This window comes from Populus trichocarpa, chromosome 7 (assembly GCF_000002775.5).
Source record: "Populus trichocarpa isolate Nisqually-1 chromosome 7, P.trichocarpa_v4.1, whole genome shotgun sequence".
In the NCBI taxonomy this organism is placed as follows: Eukaryota; Viridiplantae; Streptophyta; class Magnoliopsida; order Malpighiales; family Salicaceae; genus Populus; species Populus trichocarpa.
Window position 1 is genome coordinate 1,830,503 of NC_037291.2, and position 13,964 is coordinate 1,844,466.

The window sequence follows — 13,964 nt, forward strand, 5'->3', positions numbered from 1 at the left end:
CATAGAGACTAGTACATATTATGTATTTTCCTTTATAAGAGGAAGCAGTTGTTCTCGTAAACTGAGATATAAGAGATATCTAGAACTAATATGTAGATATTTGTCATAAGACATATGTACTACTGAACTGACCCGAAAAAGAATTTCATATGAAGAAATCACATGTGTCTATGGAAAGACTCACGTGGTGGTCGTGTAAGTGATCCTTAGACTTAAGATTATTAAGTTAGAAATTAAACTGGAATAATTAATCAAATGTGACTTGATTGAAAATAATTTTAAAAATTAAGCACTAAAATATATTTAATTCAGAGATTATAATTCTAGTCTTAGAATAATCAAGTATGGATTTGATTTATTGAATTTCTAAAATTATCCTTAAATAATATATGGATATTATTTAAGGAACAAATAAATATTTTGTTATTTATAGAGTTTTTAGGATTCCCTATAGATATAAAATTATGCTTTTTATTTTAAAGAGGTTATCTATTAGATAAAAAAATCATGTATGTCATATAATAAAGAGTTAACACTCTAAACATAATAATTTCTCTTTTCTAAATAGAGATTTAGGAGATTTCTTATTGGTTTTTCATGTGGATTACTATTAGAGACCAGATAATTGGATGGCTTGTTGTTTGCAACAACTCAGCCTTTAAAAAATTATTAAAAATCAAAGAAGATTAAATCTTTAGGTAATAAATATCTAAACAACTCTACATCTATTTAACAAGATATTATAAACTCATAAATATTTGCGTGTATGGATTTCAAGAACCTCACACGAAGGGCATTAAACACTAGTTGCTAAAAGACTGCAGCACTGAACTCTGCCGATTTTGCAACCAAACAAGCTGCAGCACTGAGCACTAGTCAATCCTATGTTCTTTTCAACAAGCCAGCTAGAAATATTAATAGTAGCAGCAAGCAAAGACCGGGGAAAAAATCATTCACAGGCATAGGGATTTAATTGATAAGCAATTAAAATTGGAAAGAACTATCTATTCTACTGCTTTATGTCAGAAACTCCAGACCAAGTTGCTCAAGCTTCCATTTGACGAATGACAATAAGAAAGTATTGTTTTTCTTTTGAATTGCTACAACTATGAGCAGAACAAAAGAGGAGTGCGATCATCATAACATTGTAAGAAGACAACAAGTTGTAAAATCGCTGCAGCTAATTCCATTGCAGGGTACATCTGATCGTATCATCCGCCGACCAGTAACTAGAAAAGGAAAATCCCACTTGCCGCACTTGAGGGTCTAGCTGCTGTGGTCAACCGTGTGACTTGTTCTGCCCCCGTCCCGGGTTCGACCCTCTATGTGCACGCCTGTCACCCCCGCGGTGCCTTACCTGCTCCTGGGCTTGCAGGATGTCCAGTGGACCGTGGGGAATAGTCGTGGTGCGCGTAAGCTGGCCCGGACACCCCACGTAAATCAAAAAAAAAAAAAATCCCACTTGCCAATGATAAAAATCAAGAAAATTGTTCGGCTAAGAAAATAAAGAGCCTGTCCTTCGATACTGATTCTTCCCTTTCACTCTCTACTCCATCTTGTGGCTCCTAAGTGGACGAGTCACGCTATATTCTGCTCTTTTGGAAGATATATTCTCCCACTGTCTTACCCCACTACTCTCCCCTGCTTATAAGTAGCTCCCTCAGTGATGCCTTCACCATACCATCCCTTTACTTCCAATTCATCTTCCTCCCCACTTAACAGACCATCTTTTCCCTTTTTTCTCTTTTGTGGAGTTCAAGCATGTCAGGGTTCTGAACTAGTTCCTCGCTTTTTTCCCAGTCAATCCTCCAAAACCTGTCAACACCCTTTACCTCCAGTAGTTTCAGGACTGCACACAATTTTTCACTGATGTCTTCCAATTCTCTCACCTCTTGGACACCTAAGCAAAACAAACTATTCGAAAAGGCCCTGGCTTTACATGACAAGGACACCCCTGACCGCTGGCATAATGTTGCCAAAGCTGTGGGTGGGAAATCTGCAGAGGAAGTGAAGAGGCACTATGAGATTCTCATCAAGGATGTCAGGGAAATTGAGTCTGGCAGAGTTCCATTCCCTAATTACAGGTCAAGTGGAAACGGCAACTAAGGCATTGGTAACCAAGCACGAGGTAATGCTCTCATCACAGCTTGTATTCCTTGTTTCAAGCATCATTGTAATGTTGCTCTTAAGATTAATGTCATATACAAGTATTAAAGCATCATTTAAGCCAGGATACAGGCAACGTAGATTTCTGATCTTTCAGGACAAATTCCATGGGAATGGTCAATCAAATTCTGCACCGTCATTCGCCTAACCATCAAAGTAAATTCTTGGCATTATGGGACCTCGGAATAATCCAAGAAAGTGAGGATGGAAAACTCATAAAGTGTCAGATTTATGTGGTCCATCAACTTTTCCAGCTGATCATTAGGCCAACATCCAGTTCACCTAACTGCTTACCATATATACAATTGAAAAGGCTATGCCTGACCACCATCTGTTCAACTTCTTATTCTGTCTCCAAGCCAAAGATAGCCCACTCGAGATCCAATCCTACATAACATGCAATGTCCTAAGCTTTCTGGTTCAAACAATTCCATTCGAGATCTAAGACTTTGGCCTTTCATTTTTCATTTTCATCAAGGATTCTCTTGCCAAGCAAAACCAGTCGTTTATTCAGATCTTTCAATTCTTTATTATGCATCACACTGTCGTTATTCATGTTCAGTGTTTTTCCAACCTGCCTGGAACTTCTAACTGCTTCATTACCTGAACTATCATTATATATAACCAAACCCATGACTTGGATTTTGAGCTTTCTGTGGTCTAAGATTTCTCACCCCCTACGGTCTTCCTTGCAGGTTCAAAAGGTACCAAAAGCTACAGCAAATTACAAGATGCAGCTTAGAAACTAGTTTTAAGTTGTTGAATACACTACTTGTCCACCACTACTATTTGCAAAAAAAAGTGTTGGAAAAGACACATTGTCCACCAAGTTAATATTTTCCTGTTATTAGTTTATCCTATATGTTGTAACCCTCCTTGTAGAATTAAATCAGTGTAATGAGTTTCCTATATGAGCAAAGTTCATCAGAAAAGTGCAGGAAAGAGCAGAGAACCCCCATTATGCAGGAAATATACTGAAGAAACCCTCCAAGAATTACCATTTACCTCGTGCTCTCTAAACTTTATCTAAAAAAGCCAAGAAAATGGACCAGTAAAACATACATAAGCATGGATTTAGCTCAATCATTAATGGCTTCAAATCAAACTGTCACAGCATATAAATATAATGGACGAACAACAATATATTGACAACCAAGCACCAGGACATGGTAACAGGCCAAGTGCCCTATCCTCTTCAGAAGGCCAGCTTAGACTCTCAATACCAATGACTTCAATGCAATCCTTTTTCTTTACTGGATGATTGATTCTCTAAACAAGCATTGCAGAAGAAAATACTAAATAATAAAATTCAATTCAATATTTTCACTAAAGCCAAAGGAGCGAAACAGGATTGCATAAACAGTGCAGTCCCCTCCTCAAGTTAATTGCTAATTCATAACACTGTTGTATAATAACGCAATTGGACATCATAAGATTGCATCGTCGAACACAGTGAGTTAAACAGAAGTACATGAAAAACTGGTAATAAAGAAGGAAAGAAAAGTAACGAAATTAAGAAGACTGAAGAAAATTGAACACCCATTAACGTGATCTTTCGTCCTGGTTCGTGGAGTAACAGAAACATTTTGAAAGTTTTGAACTTTTTTCATTTTTTTGTTATTTTAAAATTTTGAACTCTGAAGAATTCCTATTCTTAAAAAAAAAAAAAAACAGGGTTTTGTCCCCCAATTCGATTGGCATATTGTCAGGATTAAATCTGTAAACCATCCCCAATCCCAATATTATTATCGTGCTATAATAAATTAATCACTTCAAAATTTTGTTATCGTGCTATAATAAATTTTGTAAAACTAATTAATTACTCCAAAATTATACAATTTATGAGCCATATAGGTCTGTTTCGCAGTGTAGTTCCGGTTACTTTTTAAAGTATTTTTCGTGCTGAAATATATTAAAATGATATATTTTTTTATTTTTTAAAAATCATTTTTGAAATTAGTGCATCAAAACAATCCAAAATATATAAAAAAAACTAATTTTTAATAAAAAAATAAATTTTTAAAAACACGAGTCACTCGCATTTCCAAACAGGCTAATAATACAATAGTCAATAGCAATTCAATAAGTATTACCCCTGAAAATAATATTATTCAATTCCCGACATTATGAAATGTTAATGGCTTGGTGTCATAACAAAATTATCTTATCATGTTAGAATTTAACTAATTATACATAAGATAATAATAAATGATCAAATATAAATTTGACAAAAAAATATTTTATCATTCTATAAATTTTAAATGAATTGATAGAATATTTTAGGAAATATAATAAAGTATAAACTTATTATTTTATCATTATATAAACTTATTCGGGAAGAAAAAGCAAATGTTTTTAACTTATCTTGTTTAATATAACTTTACATTTTTTTTTAACTAAATTTGTTACAAAGTTAAGTCAAAATTTCTATTAAAGTTATAATTTTTAAGTTTTAATTTATGAATTCTAACTTATATTACATTTTAAAAAATATACATTTTTTGAGTTATTTTTATCAAATATACTTATAATATGAATTATTTTAACATATTTCTCTTACAAGTTTTTTTATAAAAAATAAATTTTAAATTATGACTCAAAATCAAAAGTTATTTTTGACAAGTAATCCTAAACATACCCTTATATATATATATATATATATAAAATGATAAAATTGTAATCTTAATTCATTTTCTGATTTTAAAACAAGATACGACCCTCCTTTTCATCGTTTTGGCACCGCAATCACTAGATTCCTCTCCACGCAGGCATTCCTTAAACCCTCCTCCTTTCCCTAGCAGCAACTAACCAGACGTGTTCCTTTAAACCCTAGCTAACCCTAAAACCCCAAAAGAACCCACATGAACTCTCATCCAATCCATCAAATCAATCCCTAATTCAACTTCTCCCTTTTACTCATGTCCGCTTCCAGATTATCTGTCGCGGCTGTCGCGGCGGCGGCGGCGGCAGTCTCGACGTTTCAAAGCCGTGCGTATGCCGACTCCTCATTTCGCTTCAATCCTTTCTCATCCTCTCCTTCACAGAAACAGCAACAGCAGCAAGAAGAGGATCAAACTGCGAACCCGAAATCCGATGCAAAACCCGAACCTGAAGAAACGAAAGGGGCGGGTTTTGACCCGGAGGCTTTAGAGAGAGGAGCTAAAGCTCTTCGTGAAATCAATAGCTCTCCACACGCTAAACAGGTTTTGATTTTTATCCAATTTCAATTTCAAATTTTTATTCATTGTTTTTAAATTTGGGGAGTTGAAATGATTTTGTTTTTAGTTTAGAGTTAATTAATTTGTTAAATTGAAATTTAGAAACCTTAGACTGTTTTTTTAGTGATTTTTGAATTGCTGAGGTGGGTTTTTATGATGTTTGTGCTTTTTTAGGTGTTTGATGTTATGAGGAAGCAAGAGCAGTCACGATTGGCGGAAGTGGCAGCGGAGAAATCTCATTACGAAGTAATTCAAGCTCAAATTGATATTGTGAGTGATAAATTATCTTGCACGCATGTGTTTTCGATGTTTGCTGTACTTATTGGGTTCCTTTTTAATGTGTCTGTGTTGCAATTTATGTGGTGATGGATTGATGTGTTAAAGGGGATTATGTTTTTTGTCTCTTGGTTTTTGCTTAGATCTAAATACGTCTTTGGTGTTAATTGTTAGCAAGGGTTATTGTTTTGTTGCCAAAAGGGTATGGTATAATGTGGAAATTTGTTGCCAGTTTTGGCTTATGCTGTGAGTTTATGTACTGGCAGGACAGGCAGCGAAAATTGCATGAAGAACAAAGAAATCTGATTCAGCAGCAAGCACAGGCGAAGGCACAAATGTTGCGTTACGAGGATGAATTGGCGAGAAAAAGAATGCAGGTTGGGATAGCCTCTCATTCTTAGTTCAAAGAAAGTTTTGGGATTTCATTTAAAAGTTTCTTGCATTTTCAGTTGATATATGAAAAACATCCTTGCCTGGGAAGTTAATGTCACCGAATTGCTGCGGATCTGACTTGTATGTTCTTGTTTGGGAAAAATCAGTCAAGGACACAAGCAAGTTTAGATAGTGTAGCTCACTCGTTTAAATTTCTTTTATATTTTCTTGAACTAACTGAAATTAACTATTTACTTAAATTCATTTGTTTCGGTCAGTTTGAAATAGTTAGCTAACTTATTACTTGCCAAGCAAGGTACATTTACTATTTGCTTGTTGTCATGTTTGCAGACAGATCATGAAGCTCAGAAGCGACATAATGTTGAATTGGTTAAGATGCAAGAGGAGTCTTCCATACGAAAAGAACAAGCAAGACGGGCTACTGAGGAGCAGATCCAGGCTCAACAACGTCAGACTGAGAAAGAGAGAGCCGAAATAGAACGGGAAACAATACGAGTTAAAGCCATGGCTGAGGCTGAAGGTCGGGCCCATGAGGCGAAATTGACGGAGGAACATAACAGACGAATGCTAGTTGAACGGATAAATGGCGAAAGAGAAAAATGGCTTGCTGCAATTAATACAACCTTCAGTCACATTGAAGGTAAACTGCTGGTTAGCATGTTTCTCAACTAATGGTTGTCTCAGTTACAGGGCTGATCTGATGAAAATGAGTACATACACTGGATGAAAAATGGTTGGTCACGTGTGGAATTAGATACTTGTTCAAAAGTTTACAAAACCACAGATGAATCACGGGGTTTTCCTTACAACAGCTGAAATGGATGTTATATTGTGATATTGCTCTTGCCTCTTGCTTTAGTTTAATGCATTCTTGTAACTTAAAAATCTTGGCATGTTTGTTGGATGGTATTTAATTTTTGGATATAAATTGCTTCTACAGGTGGTTTCAGGACTTTATTAACTGATCGAAATAAGTTGATTATGACTGTTGGAGGAGCTACTGCATTGGCTGCAGGAATTTACACAACTAGGTTTCTATAATGCCTTTTTCTCTGCATCTGCTCTGTTTTCATTCACTTAGTAAGAATATACTCTTGGAAGTTTTTTGCTGTGTTTCTTCTTAAAAAGGCATGATGCTTTGGACTGTGTCCGGAGCTAAGAGCTTCATTTGACACAAGAGTGCTATTTGGGTTTCTTTGGAGGATGCTAATTAAACTCAAGGCATGTTGGAAAGTAGATAGGAATAGGATATATAAAATGATCACAGGAATATCACTTCCTATCACCACACGATCACTCTCCTCTCCAAGTTCATCTCAACATCACCCTCACCACTACCACCCTGCAACATGCCATGATGCTACTCATTTTCCACTTTGTTGCAGGCACTTCTTGAAATGTGTCTCTAAAGCTGAATTTATTTATTGGGGTCTTCTATACATTGATTACTGACATAATTCTGTTAAGGACATGGCTGAATTGATAGGTCAATTCTGTCAGATACTCCATCTAACAATGCCCTGGTTGTCTGTATTGTTTCTACAGAGAAGGTTCTAGAGTTATATGGGGTTATATCAACAGGATATTGGGGCAACCCTCTCTGATCCGAGAATCATCCATGTCTAGATTGCCTTTTTCTAGGGTAATATCTCAAGCGAAAAATAAAGCTATGAAATACAGTACAGCAGCTGGGACAGCATCTCCTTTGGAAAGTAAGAATGGTTTCAGAAACATTATCCTCCATCCATCATTGCATAGGAGAATAGAGCACCTTGCAAGAGCTACGGCAAACACCAAAACTCACCAGGCACCCTTTCGCAATATGATGTTTTATGGACCTCCTGGCACTGGTAAAACTATGGTTGCAAGGGAGATAGCTAGAAAATCGGTATGGCTTTAACTCATTGCTTTCTTCCATTTGCTTTTAGAACCAACAAGTAGTTATTTACTTTTTATAAGTGATCTGTTGGTTTCTGGTCCCCGAACCTTTTGGTGGATGTGTAATCTCCGGGATACTTTAAATTGTCGAGGAACCATTCTTGTGTAGAAACCATATAATTCATACTAACATGTGTTCAGATGCTGAATTGAGTGATTTCTTCATCCATTTGACAGATTGAAACTGGAAAAAGGATATAAAGAACATTCTGAAGTATGCATATTGTGAATAGGATGCTTGGCTCAAATCTACTTGATCATTGGACTTTTTAAATACAAAATAAACCATAAGACATGCTTTGCTAGGATCTTATCACTCTTGGCACTAGTTTCAGGTTTATATTTTCAGGGAGCAGGTCTCTAGGCTTTGAAGCACCTCTGTTTCCTTTTCTGTTCATCGTTTCGTTCTTTTTTTATGTGGCAAACTTCTGTTTCCAAATTTTCTTGTCACTCTTTAATCTCTGATCTTCTTGCACAGGGTTTGGATTATGCCATGATGACAGGAGGAGATGTTGCACCTCTGGGGGCAGAAGCTGTTACTAAAATCCATGAGATATTTGATTGGGCTAAGAAGTCAAAGAAAGGCTTACTGCTTTTCATTGATGAGGCAGATGCTTTCCTAAGCGAGTAAGTTAACCTCATCTTGGTGCATTAAGTTCTAGGTATATTTGCATATTGCAGATTATTTATTGAAATAAAGTGATACTCTTGTTTATAGATGGTGTGTAATCTTGCATGTAGAGATAATGTGATGCATGATAAAGGTTTCGTGGCACTCTGAGTTTGACTTGCACTTGCAATCATTTCACCCTTTTGAAACAATTATCAAAATAATATTTGGTTTTCTAAAGCATGTTGAATTTGCTGAAATAGTTCGGAACAATGCTATTTCTTGTTGTGGGATGCAGAATTTAGATTTTTGCTTTGCCTTTTTGGTTTCAAGTTAATTTTTGGTAATCAGGCTGATAGTGCTATTATTGATCTAACTCAGGCGTAACAGTACACATATGAGTGAAGCTCAGCGAAGTGCTCTAAATGCATTGCTCTTCCGAACTGGGGATCAATCAAGGGACATAGTTCTTGTCCTTGCCACAAACAGGCCAGGTGATCTTGATAGTGCTGTTACTGACCGTATCGACGAAGTGATTGAGTTCCCGCTACCTGGAGAGGAGGAGCGTTTTGAACTGCTCAACCTGTATTTGAGGAACTACCTTTCTAATGAAGGGGACAGTGGGTCCAGTAAGGGATCTTTGTTCAAGAAGAAGACACAAAAAATAACCATAAAAGATATCTCTGAAGATGTGATCCGAGAGGCTGCTAAGAAAACAGAAGGGTTCTCTGGTCGTGAGATAGCGAAACTCATGGCTGGTGTCCAAGCAGCTGTCTATGGACGCCCTGATTGTGATTGTGTATTGGATTCACAGCTATTTAGGGAGATTGTAGATTACAAGGTTGCGGAGCATCACCAGCGGCTAAAACTGGCAGCAGAAGGTGACCACCCAGTTTAGCCGGGGAATACATTCTTCAGAATTTATTTACCTTATTTATCCCAAATATTTAATGGGAATTTTGTTCCTCTAAATCTTTTAATACCCCAGATATTATTTATATCATTTCCCTTGGTCGATACATCAGAATTCTTTCAGAATCTTTTACTGTCTTATTATTTATACTAGTGATTGTTTGCCAAGTAGAAAAACCAAGTCTGAAATGGTTTACATTGTCCAATTCATCTCAAATTAACCTTACCTTGATAATGGTGTTGATTTTTGAGGAGGTAAGAATCACACATTTGAAAGATGTTGGATACTCGAGCAACTAATACTCCCTCGAATGGCTGACTCTCAAGTCTCATCACACATTAGAAAGATGTTTGAGGCTCTTCCTCTTACGATGATAGGTGGCTGAAGATTTAGAGAAAAAATGAACTACAACATAAATAAGAAAGAATGATGGAAGATTACCATCACAAATATTGCCCGGTCGAAAGCACAACAAATAGAAGCCAAAGGTTGATAATTGCACGTGGAGCAAATTCAAAAAACAGCCAACGTCCCAGCTTTTTTTAGACCGTTCATGGAGAGTTCGTTGTCCCCATGCTCCGGGCAGCGAGGACCAGGGATCCCCTTTTACTTTTTTCAAGGAGCAAGACTCACTCGTAGAAAAATCAGTTTGGAGCTTGCGCCCACACCTATGGTCCATCCTACCACAAAAATTGCATGCAAAAAGGCAAATAAAAAATAGATAAAATAACAAAAACCAGGTTGCATAAACGGTGGCCAACTGTAACCTGTCTTAAAGAACACATGGCATCATAGCAGGAAGAATCGTCCCCTACTCACGACACGCACTCCCTTTGCTGCCACGTTTCGACACCAACAGTTTCTCCGTTCCTACCATCCTACTTTAATTAGACCTCCATAATTCGCATAAGAATGACCAACAGCACAGTTACATTGTACGATCTTGACTTTTGTGCTTGAATTCCAACTTGGGTTTTGGTTGTTTGTGACATACAAAAGTTTAAAAACACTTCTGTTTTGGAAGAAAAAGAGGAGATATGGAGAAGAGAGTTGCGGTGATTATCATGGTGATGGTGCTATGGATGGAGGTGTCTTTGTGCTGGAGTACTAGTTATTCTACTGAGGATTTGGTGGAGAATACGAAGGAAAGAGTGAATTTGGCAGCGGAAGATGCAAGGATCAAGGCTGAAGAGATGAAGCATGGTGCGGCAGAAACCATGCAAGACGCCGAGGAGAAAGGAAAGGCTTGGACTGGTTCGGCGTATCAAAAGTTCACTGAGTAATCAATCTAACTTTCCCTTCATTTCTTCCTCAATATCTTACATACCATGTTGTATCTCTTTCTAATATCCAACCTTTTCTAACAATTTTAGCAACTCTTGTAAATGCTTTTGTTTTTGTTTTGGATCTAGTATTAATTTTTGAAAGTTGATGTCATTTTTCATGTTGATTGAAATGTAAATAAGGAATTCCATGCTAATTTTCAATAAGATACAAATGGCAATGGAATAGAATTGTTGTGTATGTTTGAACTCTCTAAATTAAATTTAATTTAGAAATTTTTTAATAAAATTTAAGCATGAAAGTATAGAGAGTAAGGAATTGAAATTCAAACATAATTCAATCCTTTAATCTACAATTTCAAAAAAAAAAATTTATATTAAAATTAACTTTTTTAAAATACTCATACCTTTAAATATATAAAATAAAATATGGTGATAATGTGATGAAGGTAATATAAAAAATAAAATAAATAAATTTATTAATTAAATTTAATTATACAAAATGCGTTACAAATAACCTATTATTAAAATTTTATTAAAATAATTCAAAAGGTGATTTCTTGCATTGTATTGAAGTTTAGATAAATGAGTCCTGACATTTTATTTTTATTCACTAGATATGGGTGTAATTTTTGACAATTTTTGTTTGGTGATTGTAGGGGCACTAAATTTTTTACAAAGTGAAATGTAATTATTATATTTAATGAGATAATTATAATTATGATATAATTGAGTGATTAATAAAATTAATTATCTAGTAACAAAATTTAGTAAAACAAGTCAAGTATCTCTATCATTATCCTTTGTGTTTTTGTAGTAATTTCTCATGGGATTATGGTATCTATCTTCATTTTCCATCTAAAACCATAAACAGTTATAGGCATGATAAATTAATGTAACTATTGAACAAATACAATGATTCTATATATGTCAACAATTCAATTAACAAAAATTAGTGATTTAATTTCATAGTTTCACCATCCACTCATATCTCAAATGTAAGAATAAAGAAAGAGAGAAAAAAAGAAGAAAAAAGGTTCACTCCTTTATTTGCCTACTCTTGGCAAGCATGTTTGGCTAAATATTTATTATAGCTCATGGTCCACTCCTTTTTTATTCCTCTTGTGCTTGGCAGCCCCAGTAGAAGATCAAAGAACATGGCTTGTTTGAATGTTATAGAATCATCAATTATACTTTGTTAATTTTCCACACTAATGTTCTAATGGTATTAACAGTGGATTTGGATTCAATCAAGAAAATGCAAGAGAGGGAGCTCAAAGTATAATGGATAGAGCTGGAGATGCTGCCTCAAAGACCACAGATACTATGAATTCTGTTGCATCTGGTAACTATTGCTCTTGTATGCCAATCCAAAACTTGGTTAATCTTCAAACAAGAATTTGTTTGCCCCTTGCTGATTCCCCTTCGATCTTTTTTTCAGAAACTTCAAGGTATGCCTCTCAAAAGGCTGGTGAGGCAGCAGACATGGCCTATGGGAAGGCGGGTGACATGAGGGACTTTGCTTCAGAGAAAGCCGATCAAGCCAAGCAAATGGCTTCCAATATTAAAGCTAGTGATGCCAGGGAAACATTGGCAGGAGCAATGGAATATGGAGGGGGTAAAATTGAGGGTGCCTATGATGAAGCTAATCAGAAGTGGAACATTGTTAAAGACAAGGTTTCAGATGGAGCAAACAATATGGAGGACACGATTGGTGGAGCTTTAGGATATGGAAAAGATAAAGCAGCAAATGCCTATGGTGATGCTAGCCAGAAAATGAACAGAGTCACAGATGAGGCTGATGATGCTAAAGAAAGAATGGGGGAATCAGTGGATTACGGAAAAAATAGAGCTGCTGATGCCTGTAACGAGGCTTCAAATATTGCATCAGATTGGGCTAGTGATGCCAATGAGGCCGTTTCAGGAGCAATGAGATATGGAAGAGACCGAGCTGCGGATACTTATGATGAAGTTAAGAAGTATGCGAAAGCGGACTCAAATATGGCTTCAAACAAGACAGGTGATGTGAAGGACACAATATCGGAAGCAATGTGGTACGGACACGAGAAAGTCACCGATGCCTATGATGTAGCTAAAGAGGAGATCTACAGAACTTCAAATATAGCCTCAGAGAAGGCTAGCAAGGCCAAGGAAGCAGCGGCAGGAGCAATGGAGTATGGAGGAGATGGTGAGAGAGATGCTTTTGATGAAACTAAGAACAAGATTGAGGAGGCATATGTGTCAGCCAAAGACACAATGACTGATCAGGCCAAGGCCAACTATGAAGCTGCCAAGGAGACGCTGTCAAAGGCAACTGGTGATCTTGGAGATATATAAGATGAGAAAGGAGACTGCTGATCTTTGAGAGGACTTTACCAGTTTCGGCACAGTATCTTCGTCTGTGAGTCATAGCTCTTTAATTAGTTTCTTTTTCTTTTTTCTCATAACATGTACGAGATAGCATCCAATAAATTTTATGTAGTTCGTTCATTTTTTCTTTTTCTTATTAGGCCTCTTTACAATCTAAAATTCTAAATAAAACACCAGCTTGTGTTTAATTTCTCATTCTCTTTGCGAGATCAGTACTTGGTTTGTAAATGATGTTTGTAATGCATTGGATAATAGGACTTCAGACTGTCAAAATTTAGAAGTAGAATGGAAACAAGAACAAGAGTAGGAATATGGGGAAAATATTTTTTACAATGGGGAGCACAAACTGTCTACTTTCACCTCATGATCCCTGCAATTTAATTACCTTCCATTCTTGGAGGCTAATTCCCTAGAATTCACCTCCTGTTAGGAATCCTTCCTTTCATTGGAGGCTAATTTCGCAGTCTCATTCCTTCTTCTTTTTCCGAATTTCAATGCCATTCATTACTTACTCTTGGATCATGGGAGATCGTGTCTTGTGTTTTCGTACTTCATGCTTGGCACTACTTGTGAATACATGAGAACTTATTCAAACATCATATGGATTTCTCTCATGGGCACACCATATAATTTGTACCCAACCCTAAACATTCTTATAACTCCTGGCTTTCTTCTTTTTGCTGAGCAAGAACTCCTTTGAAGAGGTGTAACTCCTCCTTGATTTACATTGAACCGTGACGCCGACTCCAAATGCATGGATTTATTCCAACTTCGTTTGCATTTTTTCTCTCATTAGG

The 13,964-nt window shown here is 36.2% G+C and overlaps 3 protein-coding genes across 3 annotated transcripts; all 3 read left to right on the top strand.

Moving 5' to 3' along the window:
- The first annotated feature begins 1,654 nt into the window (after positions 1 to 1,654).
- Positions 1,655 to 3,077, top strand: LOC7480132 (protein RADIALIS-like 3). Its single transcript, XM_002310776.4, has 2 exons — positions 1,655 to 2,128; positions 2,862 to 3,077. The coding sequence occupies exon 1, from the start codon at positions 1,870 to 1,872 to the stop codon at positions 2,104 to 2,106; it is 237 nt and encodes a 78-aa protein (XP_002310812.1). The 5' UTR covers positions 1,655 to 1,869; the 3' UTR covers positions 2,107 to 2,128; positions 2,862 to 3,077.
- A 1,800-nt stretch (positions 3,078 to 4,877) lies between these two features.
- Positions 4,878 to 9,620, top strand: LOC7480131 (uncharacterized). The gene is made up of 8 exons (XM_002310775.4): positions 4,878 to 5,369; positions 5,559 to 5,654; positions 5,927 to 6,037; positions 6,384 to 6,693; positions 6,994 to 7,084; positions 7,599 to 7,941; positions 8,470 to 8,618; positions 8,983 to 9,620. The coding sequence occupies exons 1-8, from the start codon at positions 5,085 to 5,087 to the stop codon at positions 9,497 to 9,499; spliced, it is 1,902 nt and encodes a 633-aa protein (XP_002310811.1). The 5' UTR covers positions 4,878 to 5,084; the 3' UTR covers positions 9,500 to 9,620.
- Positions 9,621 to 10,262: 642 nt separating this feature from the next.
- On the top strand, positions 10,263 to 13,362 carry LOC7473188 (embryonic protein DC-8). The gene is made up of 3 exons (XM_002310773.4): positions 10,263 to 10,793; positions 12,033 to 12,142; positions 12,239 to 13,362. The coding sequence occupies exons 1-3, from the start codon at positions 10,552 to 10,554 to the stop codon at positions 13,132 to 13,134; spliced, it is 1,248 nt and encodes a 415-aa protein (XP_002310809.4). The 5' UTR covers positions 10,263 to 10,551; the 3' UTR covers positions 13,135 to 13,362.
- Positions 13,363 to 13,964: the final 602 nt, after the last annotated feature.

What these genes read in the sequence shown, in the direction of transcription:
- LOC7480131 (XM_002310775.4), top strand. Translation starts at nt 5,085, where the DNA reads ATGTCCGCTTCCAGATTATCTGTCGCGGCTGTCGCGGCGGCGGCGGCG. An exon ending in TTCAAGCTCAAATTGATATT is followed by an intron (nt 5,655 to 5,926) that starts GTGAGTGATAAA and finishes ATGTACTGGCAG; the next exon opens with GACAGGCAGCGAAAATTGCA. An exon ending in GCAGGAATTTACACAACTAG is followed by an intron (nt 7,085 to 7,598) that starts GTTTCTATAATG and finishes TTGTTTCTACAG; the next exon opens with AGAAGGTTCTAGAGTTATAT.
- LOC7480132 (XM_002310776.4), top strand. Translation starts at nt 1,870, where the DNA reads ATGTCTTCCAATTCTCTCACCTCTTGGACACCTAAGCAAAACAAACTA.
- LOC7473188 (XM_002310773.4), top strand. Translation starts at nt 10,552, where the DNA reads ATGGAGAAGAGAGTTGCGGTGATTATCATGGTGATGGTGCTATGGATG. An exon ending in GCGTATCAAAAGTTCACTGA is followed by an intron (nt 10,794 to 12,032) that starts GTAATCAATCTA and finishes TGGTATTAACAG; the next exon opens with TGGATTTGGATTCAATCAAG. An exon ending in TATGAATTCTGTTGCATCTG is followed by an intron (nt 12,143 to 12,238) that starts GTAACTATTGCT and finishes TCTTTTTTTCAG; the next exon opens with AAACTTCAAGGTATGCCTCT.